General features: G+C 37.1%; 1 protein-coding gene and 5 non-coding genes across 6 annotated transcripts; all 6 read right to left on the bottom strand.

The window, feature by feature from the left end:
• Positions 1-2360: 2360 nt before the first annotated feature.
• dkc1 (dyskeratosis congenita 1, dyskerin) lies at positions 2361-12203 on the bottom strand. The gene is made up of 15 exons (XM_051093772.1): positions 12149-12203; positions 11296-11351; positions 10607-10693; positions 10184-10275; positions 9778-9962; positions 9615-9679; positions 7661-7787; positions 5693-5823; positions 5235-5378; positions 5033-5153; positions 4681-4799; positions 4471-4574; positions 3013-3061; positions 2768-2926; positions 2361-2623 (listed from the first exon to the last, which is right to left on the bottom strand). Exons 1-15 carry the CDS (start codon positions 12162-12164, stop codon positions 2558-2560), a joined length of 1521 nt encoding a protein of 506 aa, XP_050949729.1. The 5' UTR covers positions 12165-12203; the 3' UTR covers positions 2361-2557.
• Positions 4911-4987, bottom strand: LOC127153089 (small nucleolar RNA SNORD83). Its single transcript, XR_007825178.1, has one exon. It is a non-coding gene; the product is annotated as a small nucleolar RNA SNORD83 (small nucleolar RNA).
• On the bottom strand, positions 5525-5662 carry LOC127153094 (small nucleolar RNA SNORA36 family). The gene has a single exon (XR_007825183.1). It is a non-coding gene; the product is annotated as a small nucleolar RNA SNORA36 family (small nucleolar RNA).
• LOC127153087 (small nucleolar RNA SNORD83) lies at positions 5897-5973 on the bottom strand. The gene has a single exon (XR_007825176.1). It is a non-coding gene; the product is annotated as a small nucleolar RNA SNORD83 (small nucleolar RNA).
• Positions 10037-10113, bottom strand: LOC127153088 (small nucleolar RNA SNORD83). The gene has a single exon (XR_007825177.1). It is a non-coding gene; the product is annotated as a small nucleolar RNA SNORD83 (small nucleolar RNA).
• Positions 10354-10563, bottom strand: LOC127153097 (small nucleolar RNA SNORD17). The gene has a single exon (XR_007825186.1). It is a non-coding gene; the product is annotated as a small nucleolar RNA SNORD17 (small nucleolar RNA).
• Positions 12204-13830: the final 1627 nt, after the last annotated feature.

The raw sequence follows: 13830 nt of genomic DNA, 5'->3' as shown, positions 1-13830 counted from the left end.
GGACTTTCCAGGTCTAATACCCTCAAATTCAAGGACTTAATGTGGGGACACATTTCAAGTGAGAGCAAGGTTACGTCATGTTACTTTGTAAGCAGAGGTCGCCTTAACCGAATATCGTCTATCATTGACAATTTTTTTTTCTATCAGTGATGAAAAAAAAAATCTGAAGGCCGTCCGTCACTTCGATAGATTACACTGAGGGTGATCTATTGTAACTTGTAACTGTAATTCCCACCCCTGTCCAGTTGTGGGCGAGTGCGCTCCAGTGTGGCAGCAGAGCACAGGATCCAGAACAAAAATGAAACCGTCACAAATCTTTTGCTATGTGTTTGATTATGCACAGGCCAGTACCCAGTTTTAAGCTACAGCAGTCTATCACGCCACATTAAGGAGTGTCAAAACGATATTTATTGCTTTTGAATTTGAAATCTTTTTCATATCAAAAGTAACAAAACATAAAGCTTAGCCTATTGCAATTTATTGGATGGGAGGCGTGTGAACATCGTGGCAACATACAACACAAAGTACCTCGTGAGAAACACTTAAAGAAGAAGTCCACTTCCAGAACAACAATTTACAGATAATTTACTCACCGAACTGTCTCGAGTTAGAATACACAGAGTTCAGGGAGAGAAAGACAAGACAAGCGTTTGACATTAAAAAGTATATAAATTGTATTATTTTTATGAAAATAACCAAATGTTATGCTAGGTAAGCCCCTTCCTCGTTTGGCTGGGATCATTTGAAGCCACATTTAAACTGCATTATGGAAGTTCAAAATCGGGGCACCTCGTTTTCCTCAAAAAACAATTTCTTTACATCTGAAGAAAGACAGACATGAACATCTTGGATGACAAGGGGGTGAGTACATTATCTGTAAATTGTTGTTCTGGAAGTGGACTTCTTTAACGTAACACGTAACTATGCACATAACTAACGTAAATCAAGCAAGCTAATATGCATAGGCCACAAAGTGTTGGCACAATAACACATTAGCGGACCGGAGAGAATGTGTCATTTTTTCCAGAAAACATCTTGCACAAAATGAATTCAAGCACTTTCAAGGACCTGTATCTATGGATGTTTATTTTCACAAACTTTCCAGGGCCTTAAAAAATTTTTTTCAGATTCACAAACTTTCAAGGACCTGTGGGGAACCCTGTGATCGTTCAGCACACTACCTTTCAAACAATGACAAATACAGCCCTCAAATATTCAACAGATACGAATACAAGAATAGCTACGTGATAGCGTCACTTAAATTACACTTTAAAAAAAAAAAAAAAAAAATCTGTAGATATTGCTTAAAAAACTGCTAAAAATAGAAACTTGGTTCAACACAAACTAATAGTGCTTTGTGTAAACCCACTGTCCTGACTGAAGGATTTTCCGTGATGCAGAGGATACAGACCTACGGTTAGGATAAGGAGCCCACTGATTTTTTTAGGTGATCCTGGAACACAAAACCAGTCATAATAGCACAGGTATATTTGTAGCAATAGCCGAAAATACATTGTATTGTTCCATGAAGATATTTTGTAAATTTCCTACTGTAAGTGAATCAAAACTTAATTTTTTATTAGTAAATTGCATTGCCAAGAACTTAATTTCTAATCACTTTAAAGGTGATTTTTCTCTGTGATTGATGCATGGTTTGTTATAGGGTAGGACAATATTTGACCAAAACACAACAATGGAAAGCTTATTTATTCAGCTTTCAGATAATGTGCAAATCTCAATTTAAAAAAAAAAAAAAAAGGGACACTTATGACTGTTTTTCTGGTCCAGGGTCACATATGCCTATTAGGCAGTCCATTATAACACTCATTGATTTACCATCAGAATTTCATCTTACATTAACCATATTAGAATCTGCAGCAGATTGCATATTATTGCTCACTTTGGGCCTCAAATTAAAATTTTTCTCTCCCTCTCTCAAATATGACCTCTATGTTCTCCTATATCATGTTTTCGGGATTTTTTTTTTTTTTTTTTTTGAAGGGACATAAAGCTATGAATTTGTTATTTCTTAAACTGAAATGAACAAACTCTGATAACCAAGCAAAAATGGTTAAATTTTAAAAAAAACGTGCAACAGTCTGCAGTAATGTTTAGAAATGACTGGGTCACAGCAACCACTATATGGACACATTTGTCTACAAACTACTGTAAAACCAGTTTAAAAAAAGAAAAAAAAAAAAAAAAAAAAAAAAAAAAAAAGAGGAGGCATTTTTTTTTTTTGTAAAAAGTCAGTCATGTTTCATTTGATTACAGGATTACAATTTCTGTATTTACAATAATAAAAAAAAACTATTCAAATACATGAATAAACCCAGGCAACATGGGTTTTATTTTCACAACATAAAAAAAAAAAAAAAAAAAAAAAAACATAACCGCAACCATTTACAAACTGATGGCCTTTGACTGACCCACTGTCCACTGTGACACTGGAACACAGACATGACCAACAGGTGGGTGAGGATGGAAGAATGAGTTTCCATTCGAAAAGTCTGCTCTCTTAAATTTACTGGTTCAATAATATCACACGAGTCTCTGTTCAATCTGAGCTTGCCTCAGCATCTTTAGACTTTTTCTTTTTCTTTTTCTTTGCACTCTCCGTAACCTGTGTGGGCAGAAAAAAAAAAAAAAGTTAAAGCCAAAGTTAAATTAAATTTTAACAGCCTTAACAGTGAATGAAGACATGCCACATCTCTTATTTTGCATTTCATCCAAACCAACTATCAAAAGTGCTCCAAGCCCTGCTCACCTCAGTTTCTTCCTGTGCTGGAGCCTCCGCCGCTGCCTCTTCTGCAAGCTTCAATTTCTTTTCTTTCTTCTTTTTCTTCTTCTCCTTCTTGAGTTCTTTTGTCATTGTGCCCTGAGCAGCTGCCGCATCACTTTCGCTTCCGCTCTCATCTCTCTTCCTCTACAAAAATCAAGGATAGCTCTTGTTATAATTCAGTGTTAACATGAAAAAAGTGCAAATTTATCCATGCACTTCAGAAATTATACCTTTGCTGCCGTCTGACCGGCCTCTTCACTCTTTTTCCCCTTCTGTGTGCTAGGAGAAGAAAAACAATCAAATTAATTTTTGTTTCAAATCCATACGGCTCAAAAGTCTGAAAAAAGCGTAAAAAAAGTTTGTCCACAGAGGTCAGTGGCGGTCATGCACACTGCAGACAAAACTGGTTTGAGCAATATTTTTCCCCCCTCACATTTAAGCCCTTTTCCTTGGGTTTTGTAATAGCTTGTCCACTGATGATTTGCACCATCTTGTGGACGCTTTAAGAATTGCATCCAAGTCCACCATGACAAATGAAAGTGTTCAAAGGTACTTTACTCCGTGTTATGTAATTGCTTGACATGTACTTACACAAGCTTGATGCTAAGAAACACAGGCAAACTCGCAGAATTACCAGAGTTGCCAAGTCAGTCGACTTTGGGCACGTTTTGAGCTTCTCGATTTAGGACGTTCACAGGTTGCGTTTTTTGGGGCTTATTTCTAGGGCTGCAGATTTAATGCATTAATCTAGTATGATTAGTTACGGGAAAACATTCAAATTAACGTCACTGCATCCACTAATGCTGATAAACAATGCAGGACAACCAACTGTGTGATGTAGCCTATGAATTAATTTATGTGCCCTAAAATTCAAGATATGATAGCAAAATTCCTCCTATATGGGTTTTTAGAGCAGTTTTCCCCCTAAATACCTGCATGACTGCAAAAGTGATATACAAGTAGACATTGCAAAGACATTACAAATTGCAGCTTTAGAAAGAAAAACTGATTCAACATAACATTTATTACACAAATATTTAGGCTGCAATGGCCAAACGTAAACTATGGAACATAAGATAATTTAAGAAACATTTAAGTAATTTGTCATATAATTTAAGTCATGTAACTAAAACAGCTTCGTTACCAAGTCTTTAAAACAGCTGATTCATTAAGGAATTAAGTAAATGGCTCTCTTTATGAATGGGCCTTTGAATCATTGATTCATATGATTCGTTTAAGCTCGTGATAGGACAAATTCAGTGTCATATTGCTCTTGCTGCCTGTGACAAACAAACAAACAAACAAACAAACAAACAAAAAAAAAAAAAAAAAAAAAAAAAAAAGTCTAAACACCTAAATGCCTCTTCAAATACACCGTCTGAAAAATGTTAAGGCCAATGTAGCATTGAGTGTTTAAATTAATATCTACTTTTTGTAATGTCTATTCAATGTTTTTACAACGACTTAAAAATCATCTTTCGCTTGTCACCCATGAGACTATCTGCATAACTTATTTACTGTGCGACGTTTCTGCTCTGCTTAAATAAACACTGTGGTGTCAAAAGCAATAAAGGCTCTGTTTTCCAAAATGGAACTGTAATTTGTAGCAGAGATGCATGCATTAACGTATCAAAGTGTTTTATAATCCATACAAGTAAACTATAATATCAGCTCAGAAGTAAGTGTACCTGTAATCTACGTAGCCCTCTTTCCAGTCTGCAGGGGTGCTGCCGTTGGGTTTGCCATGTTTGTCTAGAAGTCCTTTTTGGATCATCATTTTCTTCTGACTAGCCTAAAAGAAAAAAAAAAAAAAAAAAAAAAAAAAACATATCGTTTAAAAATACAAGTAAACACTGCATTCACCAATAAGCTGTGTGATTTCTCTGAACGCTTCTCACCTTCGGTCCAAGGCCCCATTTACGTGGATACGTGTCTCGCTCCATAATGACCCTCTTGATTTTGGCAACAACGCCATGATCGCATGTGGATATGACAGCCGTAGTCATCAGGGCAACCGCTGCAAAAAAAAAAAAAAAAAAAAAAAAAAAAAAAAAAAAAAAAAAAAAAAGTCAAAATAATTAAAATCTGCAAAAAGACATGTGGCTGTAGCTTAGCCAGTATTTCACATAGCCATCAGTCCAGGGTGATAGATAGAAAGTCATCTTTGCAGTAATGCTAATGCAATCTATATTCACATCATGTGGCTTAGAATGGTGCATACTGGGGTTGAGAGTTATTTATAACATTTACCTGTACAAATGGCTTCTCCTTTAGTAGTTATAACAACTATGTCTTGATTCACTTCTATGCCATCTTCATACCGCAGGACGCCTGGTAACATGATCTTAGCGCCGTAACATATAGCGTTCACCTGTTACAAAACAAGCATTATTAGACTGGCTGACTTCATAACCGGTCTGGAATGTTGAATTGCACAAACAAGTTTTCATACAGCGCTGTCCTTCATGACGATCCGTTTGTGTGAAATGAGGAGTTTTTCCAGAGGGAAGATCACTCTCCTCAGGTAAGTCTCATCTTTGTTGTGGTCAAACTGCCACTGGGCGTCCAACACGTCATGCATGGTCACCAGATTATCCTTGGAGAAACAAACACTGGTATCAGCCAATGAAAAAGCTTTTTATGTGGCCCTGATCCTTCAGTTTTTGACTGATTTGTACTGATTCAACAACAAATAATGTATTTATTCAGGCAATTTAATACTAGAAGTCAGAGTCTAGAATTTAATGTAGGCTGAAGTTTGTTGAAGGTGGTCAAAGCAAAACCGCTTCATGTTTCCATTATCACCCAGCCATTTTCTTTACCAAAGATTAATTACCAGAACTGGGGAGAAAGCCCAGAACTGAACTCAACACTTTGGATCTGCAGACTTCGGCAACTTCTTCGACGTACCTTTTCACCCAGCACACCGGAGCGGACTCTTCGCAGCTCTTGCATCTGACCGCCGACTCCCAGCAGCAGACCCAGATGAACACAGAGTGTCCTAATGTATGTCCCCGCTTCACAGCTCACCCAGAAAATACCTGCACATCAATTGAGAACATACAATTACTGAAATTCTTGCACTTTGCAAACAAAGCCATTATAGAGCATGAAAGCCATCAGGTAAGGGTGATAGATAGCTAGTCATCTTTGCACAGAGTGCTAATGCAATCTACATCACATCATGTGGCTTCAGAATAAGAGTCAACATGAAACTGCATCCACAATAGGGCTGGGAGATACAACTGACAATCACCATACTTTCCATATCATATGCTATTGAGCGTTATCACTATAATCACTAATTATTAGTGTTGGGGAAAGTTACTTTTAAAGGTAATGCATTACAATGTTGCATCACTCCATAAAGTAACTAATTCTGTTACTTAATTACATTGTATGAAAAGTAATCCATTATGTTACTTCCACAAAACAATCACCTAGACTGGGCTCGCTTATTCGTTTCTTAATAAAAACCCAAAAGTTTACATTTTTGGCAACTGTAAAGGCCCTTCATTTGAAAAGGCAACAGATATTGTTGTTAATTTAAAAAGTAACGAGTTACTTTACTAGTTACATGAAAAAAGTAATCTGATCACTTTACTCATGTAACTTGTAATGTGTCACCCCCAAAGCTACTTTTTTTATTTTTTGTACACTTATTAATGAGGAAAGAAATGCTTTCCACATGTTTCTTTAGACATTGAAAATGAAAGAAAACATAACTTGTTCTTCACAATTAAACTTTGCAGATTAGCTACCTCTTAATTTAGGGCCCCTTAAAACCTTTTCAGGTTTTTTCTATGTTGTGTTTGTTTTAACACAAATTCATAATTAAAAAGGTGTCTAATGAAATGAACAAAAAAACTAATTTAAACTTTTAAAGTGTTAAAAAAAAAAAAAAAAAAAAAAACTGCATTTTTTTTTAATGACACAATAGAACCATTAATTAAAATGGATGAAAAATACATTGTTAATATAAATATACTATTTACATTTTTTGCATATATTTATACCTTTCTGTAATTGTAATTATGGTAACACTTTACAATAAGGTTCATTAGTTACCATGAACTAAAAAAGAATGAATAAAAACAACATTTATATTTACAATATTTAAATATTCTGGTTATCAAAAGACATAAAATATAAATTTAATTTCTCTTTTAAATCAAATCAAAATTTGGCAAACAAAGATACTATTAAAATCAAAACATGAAAGAAAGTGTGATTATTCCTTATTAAATAAAAGTTTTAACAATTTTAGTAATATAGTTGTAGCACTAGTAGTATTATTATTGCACACATTCCACAAAACAGTTGTAATATGTCTTCAAGTTAAACTGAACTTATTTTTACGTTATATGTATATGATATGACCATAGTTTCTCTCAAAATAAATGGTAAAACGCTCATGACGAAACTTCAGAGCAACTCTGGAAACGTTGCTCAAGTATTAAATGTCCTCATTTGGCGAGACGGCAGACACTGAAATCACAGTGAGTGCCACGTGCACTTCAGTCTGTGTGTAGTAAACAACACTGTGCCATTCACACACACAAGACACGCAGAATGTGAACAATTCATATTTAAGTAAATCTTAATGTTTAGAGATACTAGTACATGTCACGATTTGATTTAAGTGTAATGACCTACTTTTAATTTATTCCGTGTTACACAGTAAATTCCATTTATATGAATTGATTCCGTTCCTGTTTTCTAAAACACGGAAATCATAGGGGCCCTACACAAATCAGAAAAAACGCCCAGAGATCATCTTTACTGAAAAATCTTATCACCCAGCCTTATTTCTATAAATAGTAAATAATAGAAATAGGGTGCAGGTTTCATGATGACTTAACCTTTTAAAAGTTTTACCTAATCGTCTCTCTTGATCGTATTCAATAAGCTTGCTCTCATAGATAGTTCGCACTCGCAGTTGGCGCTTCACAGCAGCGATGAGTGGAGGCCTCTGGAACAGGGCTCCTGTCAAACACTCCAGAGCCTGCAGGGAAAAGCACAAAACATTGAAAAATCTCTCCGTCAGACTTCCTGTAGTCAATTACAGTCACACGGGGAGCATGTGTATGTGTTCAGAAGTGTCAGCTCTTCTTTGGTGAAACCAGGCCTACCAAACCTGCATGAGCCTCCAGATCAGCGGCTGCAGCAGAACGCTACAGCAGAGAGCAGGAGACCAGAGAGAGAGGAGGCCCGGAGACACTCAGAGAATGGATAAAACACATTCATCATCGCACATACAACAAACCGCCGTAACCAACATGGCACAAGTGCTTAGAATATCCCTTTGTCTCAATTCCGCACAGACATCAGTTCTCATGTAGTCTAAATTCTAAACTCATGTAGAAGTAGATTTTTTAAAATAAAGGAATAATATACAGACAAAAAGCACCTCCTTTTAAAATTAAAATATATACTAAAAAAAAAATAAAAAGAGAGAGAGACATCATATACAGTGCAAAGCATAAATAAGTACACCCACTCTAAAACTTAAATTTAGCAATTACTCTTTACTTAGAAGACATGTTAGGGTTCTTTGGAGAGCAAAATTATTCAGGAAAATAAGATTCTTACCAAAGTGATAAAATGTGTTGCAAAAATGAGTACAACCTCCTGAAAGTTACTAAAAATGAATAATTAATTAAGTGTTATAGCCTACTGAATCACAATCAGACTTAATGCTGGAAACAATGGAATGTGCTGACATGACACCAACATTCAAAAACAACAGACTTGTGACAAGACTCCTAAAATAATCAAGTCTTCACTTTAAGTTTTCATTCAGAGATGAGTGACTTTTTGACCGAGAAATACCATACAAGTGTTTTAGAGCTGGCAAAAGCTATCAAAAGACGACACTCAAAGAGTATGATACAGCATGCAGACATGCATGGTTGCTGTCACCACTAGAATTACCTACTGTAGCCAAAGTAAACTCATTTAACCTTTTCCAAAGCCCATATTTACAAAATATAGACTTTTAGGAATTCATACTCTGGTCTCAAGAGACCAAGTCAACTTCAAATTCAAAAAGCATCAAAAATGTTATGGTGTTGCTAGAGGAGGAGTACAGTGAGAAGTGCCTGGTACCCACAGTGACACTCAGTGGTAGTAAAGCTCTTCTATAGGGATGTATGAGTGCTGAAGGTGTGAGGAAATTGTGCTTTATAAGTACTGTCATGAATTTACTCACCACTGTGTGATGTATTACAAAAACTTGAAACAGAAGATGCTACCCTCCCCTCATTCCCTGCATGTTTGGGAATTTTTTTTCAGCATGACAGTGAAGATATTCATTCTCCCGAAGTGAAAATCCTTCACTGGACATGTATTTCACCCAATCCTAACACTCTTAAGCACCTACTCTATGGGTGATTCTGTAGAGATGAGCAAAACTCCATTAAAGAGCAGGGCATTTAAGCAGGATGCCCTCCAAGAGTCAAACAGGACAGATGTGGAATTTTGTCATGAACTTGTACACAGTGCCAAGAAGGGTCAAAGCAGCATCTTTAAAGTTCTGGAGGAACTAGAATATTATACATTTGCTGAATTACTCATTTCTGAAAACCTTCATTTAAACAAAATTGGCTAATTTACTTATTTTACAGAGAGTATTGGCATATATTTTTTGGTTTTATTAAATATGCATTTAATACATTTCGAATTTGCCATCTTGCCATTAGTGTTCATTAAGAAAATACATCTTTTATATTTATTCAGAGGGGGTGTACTCATTTATGCTGTGCACTGTATATATACACACAGTCATACTGACCAACATGACTACTTTAAGGCAGAGCACAGTCCTACTTACCCTCGCTAGCTGGTGTTCGTTCTCTAGCGCATTGTGCAGCCGTACTATGCCCACATACTCTTTGCCTAAAAGCAACGGCACAAGAGTAGTAAGGAAAGGCCACTAATTTTACTGTAAGTGTGTGTGAATATTAAAACTCTTGATCTGGTTTCTGCAAACCCACCTGCGCTCTGCTGAGATTTAACCAGTCGCGTGGCTCGCTCCACACACACGATCAGGCACCCTGTGACTTTGGGGTCAAGAGTGCCACTGTGGCCTGTTTTTTCAACACGAAGGATTCTCTTGACCCAAGCGACGACTTCATGGGAAGAGGGGTTGGCGGGTTTGTCCAGATTAATGAAACCAGTCCTGGGTGGATGGATAAAAAAAACACCACTTGTAGCAACTCCGAGTACAACTCAAAACACTTGCATTTTTGAGAAAACCATCAGTACCGGGTGATAGATAGCAAGTCATCTTTGCACAGAGTGCTAATGCAATCTACATCACATCATGTGGCTGTGTGTCATGCAAGACATTTTTATAACTTCACTCAACTTATGACCCTATAACAATTCAAGATTTCCTACCTGACATATTCATGTATGTTCCTCTTGAGCGGATTCGAGCCATGTGGCAGAGGAGTGTAATGAGCTGTCCTGATGTTGAGCTTATCGAAGTTCTGTAGATAAGCAGGTTTATAGGTCACAACAAGAACACAAAGCAGAAGCAACTATATCAAAACCCAAGCAATGCATGTGTGATCAGAAACGTCAACTCGTCTTTGTCAGAGCCGGTCTGACCCCTCGCACCAGCACGTCGGATTCCACCGTGGCCGACCCAATAGAACATTGGACCGGCCGAGCAGAATCAGACAGCTGTAACCCTGCGGACCAGAACGGGCCGCAAGGCCGCTGAGGGAGAGAACCAGCGGCGCTCAGCGAATGGATAAACACGTTCATCATGCCACACGTGCGTTTGGGGAAAAGATCTGTGGGTAAACGGATACCGACCTTCAGCAGTAACGGCCATTGAGACGTGTCCAAACTTGCGACCTTAGATTCAGGTTTGATGAGGAAGTCTCCGCTTTCCTGAATGTCCTGATGGCAACAATTTAAATGTATTAGAAAGCTGATTTTGAAAGTGACCAACATCTGGTTTGAAATCAGGTGGCGTTGTCATAATACCAAAATTTGGCACTACCAAAAATTCTACAACAAAAAGCTTTTTAGTAAGGCATTTTAATGCATAATTCTTAACAAGCATCTATGATGTTACAGGGTTTCAGCAGGTTTTATGACAAAACTTAAGACCAAGTAAAGAGAACTTAAGTTGAAAGGAAGAGTATGCCAACACTCTTGACAAGTGAAGAAAGACATGAACATCAAGGAGGTGAGCAAGTCATCTGTAAATTTTTGTTCTGAAAATAAACTAAACCTTAAATGCCTTAATTTACAGAAAAGCAAGTATTTAAGAAAGGCACAAATCAAACGACCATTCATATTGAAAAATCTATTTAATGTAAACATTTTCTTCCAAAACAGCTAGTTACAGGTTGTACGTCACATAACATTCATGCAAGCAGAAATTTGTGTTGATGTATCTACACATTAAAGTTTAAGGCTACGTAGATTAACATTTTGACAAATCAAACAAATTAATAGTGCATGCATATTTAAAAAAAAAAAGAAAAAAAAATTACCCCAATTTCTCCTTCTGAGAATTTCTTCTTCTTCTTGTCTTTCTTAGCTGATCCAACTGAGGACAAAATAACAAAAAATATCCGTTATAAGTCATTTTAACAAACTTCTATTTAAGAGAAAGATAAGCAGTATTTAACTGCACACAAAGTTTTGGTTGTAGTTAGCAGTAACTAGTAGAAGACTAGTGAGGCGGAACCACGTGGCGTGTGTGGCCAACACGTGGAGTTTGGCTTACGGTTCTAACTTTTCAAGGTAGTTTAACGTCGCATTATTACCGTTAAATTACATTTAACCACTGTCAGTACATATCACATTTCGCTACGTTACAATTACAAGTAGCAAAAGACACACGATCACTTACAATCATTAAATGACTGCGATTTTAGGTTTTCAGAAACAGATGATTTAAAGCAGCCACTGGATTCTAACCACTTACTGCATTGTGATTTATTAAGGCTATTTATTAAATTCTTAAACGGGTAAGATATCAGGTGTCCACGCAAGCAGAAAAAATATTTAGTTTCCATAACACTAGCTAACTAATGACAGGTTATTTGTGTTGAGGAAACATGCTAAGATTTCCTACTAGTAGTAGAAATAATATTAATGAGTGCAAAACACATTTCATAAAGCAGATGTGTAGGCATAAGCCTTGCATTTCTAAATGCACCCAGGAGTCTCTACCACGCGTATGGCTGAAGTTGAGAACTCATCTATTAATCGACCTACTTCCAAATTTGTTATGCGCATGATATATGTGAATACAAATACAAAGCAAAATACAGCTTAATATTAAACAACATTACAGATACTATGCAAAAAATAATGCAGATGCATAAAACACGGTCTTACTTTCTGTGTCCGCCATCTTCACTGCTGCGCGCTTCAGAGAAGACAGCACGTGTGACTGAAGGCGCATGCGTATTTTTCACAAAGGCGGGCTCACATCTCGGGATATGTAGCATCGCGATATTACATAACGTTCACAACGAGAAATTTTAGCCACAAGAGGGCGCAACCAGCCAGGGCCCTTACTAGGGGACGAGAAAATCTCCACTCTTATTTTCTCTGCCTTTTTACTAAAAAAGAATAAGTTATTTTTACTCCAAAAATTTAAAAACATAAATGTGTTCACAAATCCCTAATTAACAAAAACACTGATATTCAACACAATTCAATGTCACAAATCACAAAATTACATCATCTAACCTTTAAACTGACCAAATGACTGACTAAATTTAAAAAAATGTTGATTTTCAGATAAAATGTCACAAAATCCAGAACAACTTGAAAATGAGGAATTTCACAAGCAGTTTTTCGTTCATGTAAACTAGAATACTACACAAATAAATAATGTGGATAATTACCATAAACATTCATGATTGTCCAGAAAAAAATTGTTTATTTCAAATTTAATGAATCTATATATTTTTTTAGATAATTAATAATTCTATATACACTGACCAAAATTATAAATGCAACACTTTTGTTTTTGCCCCCATTTTTCATGAGCTGAACACAAAGATCTTTCAAAGACTTTTTCCATGTACACCAAAGGCCTGTTTCTCTAAAATATTGTTCACAAATCTGTGTGGCATATCAAGATGCTGATTAGACAGCATGATTATTGCACAGGTGTGCCTTAGGATGGCCACAATAAAAGGCCACTCTAAAATGTGCAGTTTTATCACACAGCACAATGCCACAGATGTCCCAAGTTTTGAGGGAGCATGCAATTGGCATGCTGACTGCAGGAATGTCCACCAGAGCTGTTGCCCATGAATTAAATGCTCATTTCTCTACCTTAAGCCGTCTCCAAAGGCGTTTCAGAGAATTTGGCAGTACATCCAACCGGCCTCACAACCGCAGACCACTTGTAATCACACCAGCCCAGGACCTCCACATCCAAGATCGTCTGAGACCAGCCACCCGGACAGCTGCTGCAACAATCGGTTTGCATAACCAAAGAATTTCTGCACAAACTGTCAGAAACCATCTCAGGGAAGCTCATCTGCATGCTCGTCGTCATCATCGGGGTCTCGACCTGACTGCAGTTCGTCATCGTAACCGACTTGAGTGGGCAAATGCGATGGTGTCTGGCACTTTGGAGAGGTGTTCTCTTCATGGACCAACATTCCACAGGCCACAATCAACAACCTGATCAACTCTATGCGTGAGGCAAATGGTGGTCACACCAGATACTGACTTGTTTTCAGACTTGAAAAGTCAAAGTCACTGCACCCGTTCACCAAGAAATTTTAGAGCACTTCATGCTTCCTTCTGCTGACCTGCTTTTTAAAATACTGATTTCATTTTCCAGCAGGATTTGGCACCTGCCCACACTGCCAAAAGCACCAAAAGTTGGTTAAATGACCATGGTGTTGGTGTGTTTGACTGGCCAGCAAACTCACCAGACCACAGAGAATCTATGGGGTATTGTCAAGAGGAAAATGTGAAACAAGAGACCAAAAAATGCAGATCAAAGAATGCAGTCAAAGAAACCTGGGCTTCCATACCACCTCAGTGCCACAGAC

This window comes from Labeo rohita, chromosome 21 (genome assembly GCF_022985175.1).
Source record: "Labeo rohita strain BAU-BD-2019 chromosome 21, IGBB_LRoh.1.0, whole genome shotgun sequence".
NCBI lineage: Eukaryota > Metazoa > Chordata > Actinopteri > Cypriniformes > Cyprinidae > Labeo > Labeo rohita.
Note: the sequence above shows the minus strand (reverse complement) of the source record. Positions and strands in the feature narration are given on the sequence as shown.